Below are 16764 nucleotides of genomic sequence, written 5' to 3' on the forward strand. Positions count from 1 at the left end.
GACATATATGACATACATGACATACAGATAGTCAGTACTGCTACATCTATACATTTATGACATACCAGATTTGCAAATACAGTACTGTTTGTGATACAGAAGGAGTCAAGAAAAGGGAGTATATACATTTGACGTAGAAACTGTACATTGGAGGAGGTTGGGTGGGGGGGGTTGGGTACACTGGGATATTGACAACCATACTGGGTAATTTACATTGGAGGTGGTTGGGGGGGGGGGCACACTGTATAAGCAAGCAAAACTGTACATTGAGGGGGGGGAGACTCTGTACAAACAAACAAAATTGTACATTGGACTATTGACAAAACCATACTAGGTAAATGACTGTACATTGGAGGGGGTTGGGTTAGGATATTTACAGGGGCCAGTGTTGAATTGCAGTCTCCCGTAGGTGTCTCTTGAGAGAGGTTTTGAAAGTGGGTAGTGATCCACATTCCTTTACAGCTTTGGGTAGGGCGTTCCACATTGATGTGGCATAATTGCGAAACGTGTTTAGTCCCTTATTTGAGCCGAATCTGGGTTTAACATGATTTGTGGAGCTCCCTCTGGTGTTGTGATCGTGGTATTCACTGACCTTTGGGAAGTATTTTGCCATGTACATGGGTACCTTGGTCGTGTAGTGTATCTTGTAGACCAGGCCCATTGCAAGTTGCTGTACTCTGTCATCTACTCTAAGCCATCCTAGGTTGTCAAAGTGGGCAGGGGTGAGGTGGGTTCTAGGAGTAAGGTCAAGCAGTAGTCTGACCAGTTTGTTTTGAGATGTTTGTAATTTTGTTTTTAGCGCCTTTGAGGTGCTTTGGTACCAGACATCAACTTTATTACAAGACGATGGTGTTTCACTGTACAAGACAGAGACTCTACAGCATCTGTACAGACATCAACTGTATTACAGGACGATGGTGTTTCACTGTACAATACATAGACTACAGCTTCTGCACTAAGACAGGAGGTATAACAGCATACACATAGGCTATAAGTCTGTATGATAGCATATACAATAATGCTGTATACCATGTATATGTAACGGTTGTCATTGTCACCTCAAACTTCGATGCCCCGAGGGAGTTTTGAACCCGGGTCTCCCACGCCGCGGGCAACGACACAGACCGCTATACCAAGAAGTGGACTCACTGCTTTGTAACGTGTTTGTCTTTTTTTTGAGGATGAGAGTGAGTTTAACCCATAGTACTACCGCTACTCACCCAAGTCACTTCACAACATCTGAAGTCCTTCGCGGTACCATCCGTTACATATATATATATATATATATATATATATATATATATATATATATATATATATATATATATATATATATATATATATATATATATATATATATATGAATGAATGAATGACCTTTATTTATATAGCACCCTTCACAGCACGAATGCACAGGGTGCTTTACACTACAGCTTAATATAAAAACACAATAAAAACAAAATCAGAAATAAATGACAACAACAACAAACAGCAGTTAAAAACAGTGAAACCAGATAGAAAAATTTGAATAAAAGAATTTGGATAAAATCATGAGTCACTAATTAAAACAAAAACGATAGAACAGTGAGGACAAGAAAAAAGTGCCTATGCATGACCAAAAGCCTGTCTGAACAAATGTGTTTTTAATTGTTTTTTAAAAGAGTTCTCAGAGGGGGCAATTCGCAGGTCCAGGGGGAGAGCATTCCAGAGCCTTGGTGCTGTCACCTGGAAGGCTCGATCACCCCTTGTTTTAAGCCTGGACCTGGGGACCACCAGGAGGTGCTGATCGGCAGATCTGAGTGAGCGGGTGTTGGTGTAGGGATGGATGAGTTCAGTGATGTAGATGGGGGCCTGACCGTGAAGTGCTCTGAAAGTGAAAGTGAGGACTTTGAAGTGAATTCTATAGTGTACCGGGAGCCAGTGCAGGGATACCAGAATGGGAGTGATGTGGCATGATTTTTTTGACCTTGTGAGTAGCCTGGCTGCAGCATTTTGGACCATTTGTAATTTATCTGTGGATGATTTGGTGAGACAGGTGAAAAGTGAGTTGCAGTAGTCAAGCCTAGAGGAAATAAAAGCATGCACGGACAGTTCTAGTTCAGAGTGAGATATGATGGTGCGTAGTTTTGCAATGTTTCTGAGGTGAAAGAAGCAGGTGCGTGTGAGTGTTTTGACATGTTTGTCTAGGTTCATGGCCTGGTCGAAGACAACACCCAGGTTTCTCAGGTGGGGACGTATGTTGTCTTTAAGGGACCCCAAGTGAGTGGCCACTCTAGCGGCAGTCTTTTCAGCTGCTACGATCAGCACCTCCGTTTTTTTTGCGTTTAACTGGAGGAAGTTACTCCCCATCCAGCTCTCAATGCCGAGCAGGCACTCCTGGAGAAGGCTGAGTTTCTCCAAGTTGTCGGGTTTAAAAGAGCAGAGTAGTTGTATGTCGTCGGCGTAGCAGTGGTATTTAATGCCGGTGAATTTATTGATGAGGAGGCCTAGGGGAAGCATGTAGATGGCAAAAAGGAGTGGTCCTAGCACCGATCCCTGTGGTACCCCACATGAGAGGGGGGTGGGGTCAGATTTAAAAGGACCCACAGCCACCGAGAACGTTCTCTCCTTTAGATAAGAGGCAAACCAGTTTAGAGCGCTCCCAGAGATGCCCACCCACTCCCTGAGCCTGTCCAAAAGGATGTTGTGGTTGACCGTGTCAAACGCTGCGCTCAGGTCCAACAGGACCAGAACAGAGCATTCACCAGAGTCAGCAGACATCAGGAGATCATTGGATACTCTGAGAAGGGCAGATTCAGTGGAGTGTATATACATACACATAGTAGGGGTGTACGGTACACGTATTCTCACCGAACTGTTTCGGTTGGGACCATCGGTTCAGTACGCGCTGTGTACCAAACGAATGCAACGTTACGATAAACTGGGACAGAGCCAGAGACTAGTGGCTTGTTGATGATGGTTACTAAGCTGGGGCCAACAGAACTAAAAACCTCCTTGAGCATGGATGTGGGTACAATATCTAGGGGGCTTGAGAAGGACTTCATTGAGCTCACTGTGTCTGTTAGGTCTGTCAGGGAGACAGGCGAAAAACTGCTCAAGGAAGATTGGGTATCTGGACAGAGAGGGAGAAGGGAGGACAACAGGGAGATGTTTGCCCTTACATCAGCAACTTTGTTTACAAAAGACTAAAGAAAAGAGGTTACAGTCATCATTTGAACATATGGGTGCAGAGGGGAGGGGGGCTGACAATTGAGTTTATGGTAAATAACACTAGGATTGTGCTTACTGGAGGAGATGAGGTTAGAGAAAGAAGTAGCCCTGGCACCATCGGCGTATTTAGACCACTATCAGTAGGGCACGTGCCCTACTGATGATCATCTGTGCCCCACTGATTAATTTTTTTTTTAACAAATGTTTTTTATTTTCCCTTTTTTAACATGATCAATTATCAATTATTATAGTAACTGTTCCAAAATGCATAGATTTCTATGTATTTTAGGGGTTTGGGGGGCTAGCTCTTTTATAAATGTCAGATTATTTTATTTATTTCATAGATTTCTATGCATTTCAGGAGTTTGGGGGGCTAGCTGCCCAAAATAATTAAATAACATAACCCTAACCTAACCCTAAAACCGAAATAAAGTAAAAAAAAAAGAAAAATAGTTACAAAATCCACCCATTTTCGGCCAAAACCGGCAGAAAAAGCGGCGCGCGCCCGCTTCATATACTTCTGTGCCCCCCTGTGCCCCAGTAGAGTGCTGGGTCTAGATACGCCCCTGCGAGTCCAAGGATATTGGAATTGGGTTAAAAGGCCCTGTGATGAAGTTAATTTGATCATAAAAGCTGAATATTTGAGGCTTCTTTTCGTTGACTCTTTTCAGCAGATCTCTTGGCCCAGAAGAGGTCGATATGCAGTTCTATGTGTGTGTAGTGTGTACATGTGTATATTAAAACCTGAAGAGAAATACTCATTTTGCTCATTATGGTGACTAGTGAGTATATCTGACTGTCTGTCTGTCCCCTCTTCTCCCAACCAGCCACACAAGCGGCAGTGGGAGGAACTCCCCGTGGACCTGCAGTGTGTTGCTGCTGTCTACAGCCACAGCACACATCTAGACACAACATCAAAACCAGCCATGTCATGCCACTGCACTGAGGGGGTAGTGCACTGTAAAAAAAAGTGTCTGCACTTTATTACCCTTGCTATTATTTTACTTATTTTTACTTTTATCTCTACGCCCCACTATCCGCTGGGTGCATACTATGACCATTATCATGTTTTGTAACAGATTACAGAAATTCAAGAAGCCTATTGGAACGTGAGGTTCTGATATGATTTGATTAATATATCTGCATTATTTTATCCCACTTTATGCTTTGCTCTTGCCGCTTGTTTTACACTGATTTTATGTCTTATTTCTTACTGATGTAAAGCACTTTGAACTGCAATCCCCTGTATGAAAGGTGCTATACAAATAAAGTTATTATTATTATTAGTCTTTTCAACTTTGTACCATCATTCTCTCTAATCTCGGGTCACAGACCCATTTCTGGTAGCTGTCTATATAATGGAACTCTTTGAACTTCACCCACCCATCAATCTATCTTTAATATATAGTGGAACTCTTTGAATTACACCCACCAATCAATCTCAGGATGATGATGCTGAATTTAATCAAATTGGGTCCTGGGCTGAAGATGGAATCCTTGGCCTATAGTTTTACATCTGAAATAATTAATCTGCATACTATAGGATTGAGGAGTATACATTGGAATGGAGGGGGGGGGGGGGGGGGGGGGGTGGGTGGGGTGGCATTGGGTCCTTCAAAAACAGTGAGTTGTGGAATGAGGGCGGAGCGGCTTGTTAATAGTTAACCCTTTCACTACCAAAGGGATAACCCTTTCACTGTGACAATACAGAAGGTTAGCCCTTTCACTGCCACACGACTAAGGGTTAACCCTTTCACAACCACACTACAGAAGGTTAACCCTTTCACTACCACACTGCAGACGGTTAACCGTTTTCTGTAGTGTGGTAGTGAAAGGGTTAACCTTCTGTATTGTCACAGTTAGGTTAATCTGAATGGCGGGCGAGAATGTGTCCGTGACGCCAGCGTTCCAGAGCTGCTGCCTATAGGACGACGGGTCTAACGGGCGGCCGGGCCGCCTGTATGCCTTCGACGACGGAACTGCATTTCCGCGTTCGAGTTTTGCGCTCTGATTGGCCAGGTCATGTGACATGTGCGCCAATCGTGGGACAGCAAGTTCTGCGCCTATTTCCGGGTCTAACAGCCTGCAAACTACCTGGCGTTCTATCGCCATGCTCTAAGACAAACTCTAACCTTAACCAACATCGAAAGAGTGCCTAAGCTTAACCGTCGGAATCAGGGCAGGCGTTCTATCGCCATGCTCTAAGACAAACTCTAACCTTAACCTACTTCGAAAGAGCGCCTAAGAGACGCGGAAATGCAGTTATGTTGTAGAAGGCATTCAGGCGGCCGGGCCTTCGAACGCATGGCCGCAAGGCGTTTCCACCATTCATAGTCCTGCAGCATCCGTGCATACCTCACATTTTTATGTAGATTAGTTCCGCGAGCGAATAGCAGATATTAGCCCTTTCACTGCCACACGACAGAAGGTTAACCCTTTACCATCTATCACAAAACCGACGGTCACCGTAAAGTGTTAACCTTCTGCCGTGTGCCAGTGAAAGGGTTAACCTTCTGTGTATTGTCGCGCTGAAAGTGTTAACCGTTTTGGTAGCGCAGCAGTGAAAGGGTTAAAGCTCTCTGGGCTGAATGAATAGTGGTTCAACAAAACAAAGACACTATAGCTTGCATGTCATTACAGCGCATAGGCTCCATGTTCAATATATGTGGCAAACACTATATGCTCATAATATCTAGGTCACACATACAGCACACGCTGTGCAATGTAAACCACACAAGGGCCTCCCCCGTTGAGCTCTGTGACTGGGTGTCAGAGAGAGGATATGTCAGTAATATGACCAGCTAGCTACCTGTCTATTATCTTTCATCAGTGCTTTCAGCCGTTGTTGTCCCAGTGTGCTCTTAATTTGTCTCATACATTTTCTGTCAGCTATTGATATTAGCAAATAGGACTCCCTAAAAACTTGGTATCTCATCTGCAGTGGTGGAGGAAGTACCACTATTTTAAGTATTAGAATAAATACCCAGATAAAATGGTACTGCGGTAAAAGTCCTCCATTGAAAATTCTACATAAGTAAAGGTTGAGACGTTTGACATTGAAGTATCAAAAGTAAAAGTACATGTAATATATAATTTGTGTATTCAGTGGTCTGAAGCATTCATTCTTCATCCATCGACTTGTAAAGGTTGTGTTAAAGTGTCACATGGTCGTTATGCTGGCTGATTATTTGACTAGCTTTCAAATGTTGCCTTGTTTTCTATGCAAAGTAATAGTGACCGATGGGTTTGGATAAATAGAAAGGACAATATTTCCTTTGACAAGTACAAAGTTCCCTAAAATGTAAATACTGAAGTAAAGCGCCTGGAAATTGTACTTAAGTACAGATGGGGGTAGGGGAGCTCCAGTAGCTCACCACGTACCGCGAGTGCTATTTCAGCGCCGTGGACAACCGCGCTCGCGCGGATCTGGGGCTGAGCGCGTTCGAATCCCGGACGGCAGCCGTGCCTTTCCCAGAGTGTCTACCCCCCCATCTGAACCCTTTCAGCCTGCTTCTGTCGGTGGAACTTGACCAAGTATGAATGAGAAGAAAAAGCGATAAACGCTAAAAGAACCAGGTGACTGGTCAAAGTAAAAAAAAAAAAATAAGTACAGATGGGTTACTTTAGACCATCACTTACTGTAAACCCACCCTACCTTAACCTCATTGGATACGGTGCATGACACCAATAAAATTTAATTAGCAAACTGACACAGGAAATAAATTCAGGTCCCCTTTAAGCTGAAAGTGTAGACTGGGCGATCAGAGCTGTGTGAGGAACATGCCACCTAGTCAAAGTCACATGACCCTATGCCAGACCAGAGGAATACCCATATCAGATCATCATTTCATGCAATACATTTACTTTGTTAGGTAAATTTAGGTAAATTTGCCCTGATCTGGCCTTAGGGATACAGTGCTACCGAGGGCAGATCTAACTTCAAAATGTGAAGTTAGTGTTCTTTACTAGTCTTGTGACTTAACACCTTATTCCAATGTACAGTGTAAAATGTGTGTGTGTGTGTGTGTCCCCCCTACCCAACCCCCCAATATATGTTATGATGAATTGAAAATGGGGGACACTGATGTAAACAAGACGAAAGTCTTTCTCTGGTCTGCATCCCCTTAACAATTGTATGTATTGAGCTGTACTGTACCCATTCTGCAATCTGTTAATAAACTTTTCAATCAATCACACCTAACAAAGTTGTCATTTAGCAGTGGTGGATTATTTGGCCATCAAGGGAAATAAGTGCACTAATCTGGTTCAAAAGCAAATCCCCCACGTTATGAATCATACAACTAGCACATAATTTGGCATTAGGTTGCCATGGACTAGATTCCTTTTGTGAAAAGCACCATCTTCCACACAAGCCGAGTATATCACACTTCACTTGTCAAATTTCCTAATAAAATCATTTGAGACCTTGCATTTCAGTCATTTGTCTCAAGAATCAGTGAATTGAAGACCAGATAATCAATCACTAGTTTAGACCAAGATTAAGCAAAAGGAACTTTATTATTATTACATGTAAAAATGTCTTTTTTTAATTCTGGTAGCTGTAGTGGAACTCTTTGAACTACTCATCAACAGACAAAAGAGCCAGCAAAAAAGGTGACAAAACATAAGGACAGATGATGGAAACACACAGCTTGGTAGAGGCACCATTACATCCAAATTTAAGCGACCTCCTCCTCCTCTCCCTCGAACTCTCCGTCCTCCTCGGCGGTGGCGTCCTGGTACTGCTGGTACTCCGACACCAGGTCGTTCATGTTGCTCTCCGCCTCAGTGAACTCCATCTCATCCATGCCCTCTCCGGTGTACCAATGGAGGAAGGCCTTGCGGCGGAACATGGCGGTGAACTGCTCGGAGATGCGCTTGAACAGCTCCTGGATGGCCGTGCTGTTGCCGATGAAGGTGGCCGCCATCTTGAGGCCGCGGGGAGGGATGTCGCAGACGGCGGTCTTCACGTTGTTGGGGATCCACTCAACGAAGTAGCTGCTGTTCTTATTCTGTATATTCAGCATCTGCTCGTCGACCTCCTTCATGGACATGCGGCCGCGGAAAATGGCCGCCACGGTGAGGTAGCGTCCGTGACGGGGGTCGCAGGCGGCCATCATGTTCTTGGCGTCGAACATCTGCTGGGTGAGCTCTGGGACCGTCAGGGATCTGTACTGCTGGCTGCCCCTGGCGGTGAGCGGTGCGAACCCGGGCATGAAGAAGTGGAGGCGGGGGAACGGAACCATGTTGACGGCCAGCTTGCGCAGGTCGGCGTTGAGCTGTCCGGGGAACCTGAGGCAGGTGGTGATGCCGCTCATGGTAGCCGACACCAGGTGGTTGAGGTCGCCGTATGAGGGGGTTGTAAGTTTGAGGGTGCGGAAGCAAATGTCGTACAAGGCCTCGTTGTCAATGCAGAAGGTTTCGTCTGTGTTTTCTACGAGCTGGTGGACCGACAGCGTAGCATTGTAAGGCTCAACGACTGTGTCCGACACTTTGGGCGACGGCACCACGCTGAACGTGACCATGATGCGGTCTGGATATTCTTCACGGATCTTGCTGATGAGCAGGGTGCCCATGCCGGAGCCTGTGCCGCCGCCCAGGGAGTGCGTGAGCTGGAAGCCCTGCAGGCAGTCGCAGCTCTCCGCCTCCTTCCTCACCACATCCATCACAGAGTCCACCAGCTCCGCTCCTTCCGTGTAGTGGCCCTTCGCCCAGTTGTTACCGGCACCGCTCTGGCCTGCAAACAACAACAACACATCAGCACTAATCTCACAGGACCAGTGGTGGAACATAGTTACCAAGTAAAAAAAAAAGTAGAAATACCCAGATGAAAACCTCAGGTCTTAAAATTCACAATTCTACCTTGGTAAGAGAAAGAAAGATATATTGAATAATCATCTTCGTTTTACGTCCATATTTTCCCACTACAGTGAAGTTGGACGGACGATGACTCCACGCCACTGGAGCCATTATTTTTGGTTTGTAGCTAGTTTTATACCTCGGATGCCCTTCCTTACAGGTAACCCCATTGTCTGTGAGGATCTAGCCATTGCGTATTCCTACACACACAAGGCAGTGCGGTTTTCTTTCAGGGTTCTCCCCTTAGCGTATCCCTATGCACACACAAGGCAATGCGGCCCCTGTATCCCTAGGTAGGGAGGCTAGAGAGGGTACCAACACTTGTCCAAGGTGGACCCTCAGACTAGTGGAGGGAAGGAGTAGTCTTAATTCTCCATTCTAGTTCGGCTTCAGCTAGAACTAGCCACTGAATATAAAGTATTTCTTTATTAAGCATAAAAATGCAATGTGTATATATTCTAGTTTTTATGTGTGGTCCAGTTATGGTTGCTCCCATCAATGTCCTCTTGAAGTTTGACAACTTAAAATGTGAATCAGCTTCATCTACCCATGACACGTCTCGCATGAAACATTTTATTTCTTCAAAGTAACTGATGTACAGTAGAAGTACAAAGTTCCCTCAAATTTACCTTGGTACAGTGCTTTCGAGTAAAAATACTTTACACCATTGCACAGGACATGTGGCAACATTAAATGTAACATATCTGGCTGTGTGACGTCAACTTGTCAGCATGAACAGTACCAGGATAGCTTAGCACAAGAGCTTAGAGTGACATTGCTTTTGGGATTTGGCACAAACTCATTTATTATTTACAAATTATACAAAAAGGACTATGGCCATACAGCATTATTCAATATACTGTACACAACTATATTAAAACGACTAGCCACATCGTTACTAGGGAAACTACTATAACAAGTTGGCCCTTGATGCTGCAGTCTGACTTCAGATCAAATTAAACCTGTAGCTATCAGGCACAAACAATAGAGCGCCACTTAGTGGCCAAACATGACACTGCAATACAATCACATTGTGTCGGTAGTGTCGGTAATGTCACACAATCTTATGACAATTTCATTACCTACCGAACACAAAGTTGTCTGGTCTGAAGATCTGGCCGAAGGGTCCGGATCTCACTGAGTCCATAGTCCCTGGCTCTAGGTCGACAAGCACAGCACGGGGCACGTATTTAGTACCACCTAGGGGAAAGAGAGGAGAGAGCAAGTCAGAAAAAAAAAACAGCAATTGAACTCTGCTAAATGGAATGTCATCATCATCCAATTAGGAATTCCCAAAATTAAAAGTTACCCGATGCTTCATTGTAGTAGACATCGATCCTGTCCAACTGCAGGTCACTGTCTCCGCAGTATGTGCCCGTTGGGTCAATGCCGTGTTCATCACTAATCACCTCCCAGAACTGAAAAAGACAAGTCATTGAATTAGGTAAGCATTAACCCGTTCACTGCCGCACTACCAAACGGTTAACCCTTTCACTGCGACAATTCACAGAAGGTTAAGCAATAATATACGAGCAATAACAAAAACGTATTATTCTTCCAAGCCAATTGATTGAAAATTGTATTAACAGATTGCAGAATGGGTACAGTACAGCACAATACAGTTATTAAGGGGATGCAGACCAGAGAAAGACTTTTAAACGCAGAATATTTACTAACCTTGGCTCCAATCTGGTTTCCACACTGACCGGCTTGGAGATGGACAATTTCCCTCATTTTGTCTGGAGGTAGAAGAACAAGTCTTATCACACAACAAGGGAAGACGAGTTGCGAGTGCGCGAAACAGAGGAACTCCCCGTTTATATGTGACAACTGAACCCGCCCTCTGAAGGCCGGGCCACACGATACCGCATGGCCATTGGCTGATGGTCACGAAACCCGTTGATGGACACAATTGTAGACCAATATATTCTTCTAATGGATAATTGCCATTGGCTTTCTTGTTAACCTCGTTCCCAGCTTTATCTCACTTTCTTGTACTGTCAATCAGATTGATATCTAACACGTGTGATCCTCCGAGTCCCCACCCACCCGACGTCATCATGTCCTACTTCCCCAAAGATTAGATATTATAATATACAGTGACATTACTGTATGTTCCTTCTGTAGTTGTTCTTCCCCACACAAGACAGTGGAACTTGTATTATTAATCAACGTGAAATGTTTTGGCGTGGTGGTGGTTATCATTATCGAGTACAGCAAACGGTTTTCCGCCATCCTTCATTCTCGGTCCACGTGGCTCATTGTGTTATACTATAATGTAAAACCGGGCACATAACATCTCCAAGCCTGGCACTCTTAATTAGATTGTTAAATTCAGATATCAACTCTTTGAGATTGATTGATTGATTGATTGATTGAAAACTTAACACATTGCAGAATGGGTACAATACAGTACGGTAGGGTGACCAGGTGTCCCCCTTTTGGTTGTACTGTCCCACCATTTGACCAAATGTCCTGCGTCCCTCATATTGAGAGGATGTCCCTCTTTTCGAAGCCAAAAAAAACATGCGTCTAAAAGCCCCTCCCTACAGACAGTAAACGTAGCAACCCGCCTCTTGTCCACACACATTGCTCTGATTGGTTATAGTACTTTAGCGTGCTGCTTGCCTGCTTGTGACGTGACTGAGACTGAGTCGTGACGCTACCTCATATCGCAAATCTGATTGGTCAAAAAAAACACAACAACATTACAAGCGAACTAGTTCAAGATGGAAAGCAGTAAAAAGAAACGGACCTCAGTTACAACGAAGACTGGCAAACGACACATGACTGGGTGAGGCAGATGGCAGGCAATCCGCAGCAGGCTTTCTGTGTTTTGTGTCATAGTTCGTTTTCAATTGCGCATGGAGAATACAACTTGAAGCGCCACAGTGGACGTGAGTCTCACTTGAAAGTGGCTCACCAAAAAGAAACATCCAGATCTATGGATACGTTTCTTTTTAAACCAAACAATGATAGCCAGACGGACAAGGTCACTGCAGCTGAGATAACAAGTGTCTATCACACAGTACAACACTCCCATTCATACAGGTCAGCCGACTGTGGTAACCTTTAACCTTTGATTTAAATCTATTCGGTGAAGACCATGGCAGTTATTCTAATATAGAAACACAATTTATTTGTATTATTATTTTTGATTTATACTACACTGTTTTCCCTAGTTCTGTGTTAACAGGGAATATCAAACACAAGACATTCCTGTCAAGTGATGACGTTTGAATATTTAAAACAGATGTTAGGTGGTATTTAATTTGTATTTATTTTGATTTAACCTTTGATTTAAATCTATTCAGTGAAGACCATGGCAGTTATTCTAATAAAAAAAATTACATTATCTATCTGTCCCACTTTGTCCCACTTTGTCCCACCAAAATCGTACTGTTGTCCCACTTTGTCCCACCAAAATCTTACTGTTGTCCCACTTTTGGACTTTTTGCATCTGGTCACCCTACAGTACGGCTCAATACAAACAACTGCTAAGAGGATGCAGACCAAAATACTTTCGTCTTGTTTACATCAGGTTGTTGAGATCAGAGGTTCTGTAGGATTGTTAGTAACTGTCTAACTGTAGGCTACATATGGCTGTTTACACTAGTAACTGTTTACCTCCATATATAACTGTCTCCACCAGTGACTGTTTAGTTGCATATATATCAGTTCCCACTAGAGGGCGCTCTAGGCGGAGCCACCCAGGTACACCACCTTGTGGCGAGTATAAAAGCAAATGTATCCTCCCACTTCGTTCTCTCCCCCTATGTCTCTCAGTGAGAGAAGACCTGTATGTTACTGCTGCTCTTTCCATGTGAATAAAAAGAAACCACACCAGTTCAGGCTCAAGATAGAAACCATGCCTCTTGACCACATTATTGTCGCCCTATAGCCGAATTCTGTTAACACAGGGTCCCCCATTTTCAATTCATCAAGACATTTATGACATACATGACATAGTGATATACAGTACTGTTTCATCAAGGCATTTATGACATACAAGACATACAAATATACAGTACTGTTTAAGAGAAAGAGATCATAAAAAATATATACATTAGAAGGGTAACAAACTGTACATTGGAGGGGGTTGTGTGTGTGTTGGGGGGGGGGGGTTGGACATTTACCAGGCCAGTTTCTAATTGCAGCCACCCGTAGGTGCTCTTTGAGCGGTTTTGAAGGAGGGTAGGGATTCACATTATTTTATGGCTGTGGGTAGGGCGTTCCACATTGTTGTGGCATAATTGCAAAACGTGTTTAGTCCCTTAGTGTTGTAGTCGTGGAATTCACTGACCTTTGGGAAGTATTTCGACATGTACATGGGTATCTGAGTGGTGTAGTGTATCTTGTAGACCAGGCCTATTGTAAGTTGCTGTAGTCTGTCGTCTACTCCAAGCCATCCTAGTTTGTCAAAATGGGCAGGGGTGAGGTGGGTTTTAGGAGTAAGGTCAAGCAGGAGTCTGACCAGTTTGTTTTGTGATGTTTGTAGTCTTGTTTTTAGGGCCTTTGAGGTGCTTTGGTACCATGAGGTGCAAGCATAGTCGTAGTACCCTTGAATCAATGAGTGCTGCTGTTAGAGTCTTCAAGGTATTCTTGTTTACCAGAAAGGAGATCCGATACAAGAATCTTGTTCGTTGGTTGAGTTTTATTTTATTTTTTTTTTACATTGGTTGCCATTTTGTCACAGGAAAGATTTGCCTCTAGGATGGAACCCAGGTAGGTAATTTCATCTTTTCTTTTGACAATATTTTCACTCACTGTAACAGAGAAGCCGTTGGCCTTACTGAGTTTGTTATAGTCCCAAACAGAAGGTCTGCTTTTAGTCAGGAAACCTTTTCGGTGAGAGCAGCCCACACCTGGAACAGTCTGCCAACACGGCTCAGGGAGTATCAAAGTTACATTTCATTTTAAACTAACTTAAAATCATGGTTGAGAGATGGTCAAGTGTGCGACCATTTTAACTGAGGGGTTGTGATGTATTGTAATGTATTTTAATGTATTTATTTGTATGTATTTGAGTGTATTGTAACCTGTGTAACCTGTGACGTACATGGGTACGTGGGTTGGTCATTACCATTATTACTGTATTTATGACACCATCTAAACATCAGGTTAGTATATGTACATATGTTATGTTTTGGATGTGATGTGTGTGTGTGTTTGAATGATAGCTAATGCTGTCTCTTTTTCTCTATCAGGTGCCGCCCGTCCCTACACTGAAGAGTGCTGATTGTCTAATGGGTAACAGCGGATGACAATCACCTCAAGAGGGACGGGTGGACAGATATACCAGACAGCACACACTCGTCCGGGCGCCTCTCTGTGTCAGTTACCAGTGACCAGGCTGTTGGAGGTTGCCATTGTTTACCACTGTTTGTGTGGAACCGTTATTATGACACTGTCCACTGTGGTGTGGGATTGATATGTTAAGTGTGTTCATGTTGTTCACACCACTTACCTGGTAGGCCTTGTATTCGTGTTGGTGCAGCTACCAGGTAAGTATATATATATATATGTATATTGTGGCCTCAGTGCCACTTGCCACCCGTGTGGAATGTGTTAATATATATATATATATGTATTGGGCCTTCTGCCTTTTTGCCACTGCTTGTGTGGAATTATATTGTGTTGTGCACGTGGTGTACATTTGCTGGGGGATTCCCAGACTGCCAACCGCAGGGTTTGTGGTTGTGTCCTGTGACACTAGGTCACTAGGGCTTGTGCTACCCATTAATTATAATTATCTTGTGTGTTCTCCCCTTACCCTTCTCCCTGTTTGTTAATTGTTTGTGGGTTGTTTTCTTCCCTTTATTAAATCCTCATCATCATTTAAGTGGAGGTTTGAAGTCCTACCACAGTAATAAATATAATTTACCTTTTGAAAGCGCGTTTGTGGTGTTTTACTATCTGCCGGGACCTTGCTTTAAAAGCATCTACTGAGGGGTTTGTTTTGTTCATGTGCAGCTTGCCTCAAGTTTCTATTCTATGTGGTCATTAGACCTTAGCACATGACACTGATTCCTACTGTGTTTAAATTATTGTACTATGTTTTAATTATTGTAGTGCTCATGTCACCTGCCCCAGAGACTACAGTTGAAAATTAGCCAACTTGGCTAAACTGGCATATTTACAGTCAAATGTTCCTTAATATGCACTGTCTCTGTATTTTTTTTATTTTTTTGTATCTACTTTTTCTCCCATTTTCTATATTTTTCTCCCATCCCAATTTCGTATCATCCAATTCAACCCTCCCCTGTCACGAACGCTGGTTCTTGCCTCCCACAAGCCGGCTGCAATGTGGACTAAGTCATACATAGCACAAGTCCCCTCCGGTACTTGAGGTAACAGCAGTCGCATCTTTTCACCTGCGCAGCTCGATCTCTCAGTGGCGAGGAGTAACGCGTGGGAGGCTCACGCTGCCCCCGACACTTCCTGATTCTACTGCGCAGGCGCACCAACCGACCTGTAGGAGTCGCTGTCCACAACGCCCAATCCCCACCCATCAGTATCCCACCCCCTAATACGGCCAATGTGTATTAGTATGAACGACCAGCTAAACTGAAAGCAATGTAGAGCACCGGGCTCGAACAGGCAAGCCCAGCTTCTCCGTCATTCGTGGTGAGCGCCTTGCCCACTACGCCACGTAGCCGCCCCACTGTCTCTGTATTTTAAACCAATAAATACAAATAAAAAAATTTGATCCGAAGAGAATGGACTCTGTTTTACCCAGGTGTAATGATAGTTTGTTATCAGTGAGCCAGGTGCAGATTCTGCCGAGTTCAGAGCTGAGGGCTTTTTCAACCTGCAACTTGTCCCTGTCAGAGACCAGCAGGGCTGAGTCGTCCGCGAACAGGAACAAGTTGCAGTCACAAGCTGATGACATGTCATTTGCATAAATTAGGAACAGTAATGGTCCTAGTATGCTTCCTTGTGGAATACCACAGCTCACTGGGAGGGGGGGGGGGGGGGGCAGTGTACCGTTCACCTCCACCATCTTTTCTCTCCCCTCCAGGTAGGATTGCATCCAGCTCACTGATCAAAATCAATCGCTTTTAGCTTATCAATCAGAATGGAGTGATTGACAGTGTCTAAAGCCTTTTGGAGGTCCAGCATGACCATGCCGCAGTATGTTTGATGTGGTCGTTCAAATAGAGAAGGCATGTGTCAGTGGAATGGGATGTTCTGAAGCCAGATTGGAATTAGTAGATTCCCTTTTTTTCCGCAAAGGTACTTTTCGACCTGTTGGTAGACATTTTTTTCCATAACTTTCGAGATGGAGGTTAGAATAGAAACAGGGCGGTAGTTGCCTGGGTCTAATTTGCTGCCTTTTTTGTGCAGGGGGGTCACTCTCGCAATTTGAAATCTTTGGGGACGTGTCCCTGTTTTATGGAGAGGTTTATTATGTGGGTGATGACCAGGGGTGCGTTGGTCATGGGACGGGGTTGCACACCAAGCAACCGGGTCTGTGAGCAGGAGCATGCGCACGCACGCGCGTGCACACTATAATGCGCTGCACTCGACTGATATGCCAACTCGCCAAGTACCCACCTGGCTACTTTGCATAACAATAGCTCAGGTCGTCAGGTGTGTTCAAATACGTCCTCAGATACATTCACACAAAACTTGTGAATGAAATGTGTTACATTCCATTCCTAGAGGCAATTAGTTCAAGTTCAAGTTTCTCTA

The 16764-nt window shown here is 44.1% G+C and overlaps 1 protein-coding gene across 2 annotated transcripts; it reads right to left on the reverse strand.

The window, feature by feature from the left end:
- Window positions 1-7888: 7888 nt before the first annotated feature.
- On the reverse strand, window positions 7889-10803 carry LOC311236094 (tubulin beta-1 chain-like; the record flags this gene model as incomplete). Of its 2 annotated transcripts, XM_084323694.1 has the most annotated exons (5): window positions 7890-8021; window positions 8880-8947; window positions 10156-10269; window positions 10379-10487; window positions 10747-10803. In XM_084323694.1, 5 exons carry the CDS (start codon window positions 10801-10803, stop codon window positions 7890-7892), a joined length of 480 nt encoding a protein of 159 aa, XP_084179820.1. The 2 variants fall into 2 exon arrangements, with proteins under 2 accessions (XP_084179819.1, XP_084179820.1); XM_084323693.1 differs by having other exon boundaries at window positions 7889-8947.
- Between the last annotated feature and the right edge of the window lie 5961 nt (window positions 10804-16764).

Source organism: Notolepis coatsorum (genome assembly GCF_963971535.1).
Source record: "Notolepis coatsorum genome assembly, chromosome: 10".
Taxonomy (NCBI): Eukaryota; Metazoa; Chordata; class Actinopteri; order Aulopiformes; family Paralepididae; genus Notolepis; species Notolepis coatsorum.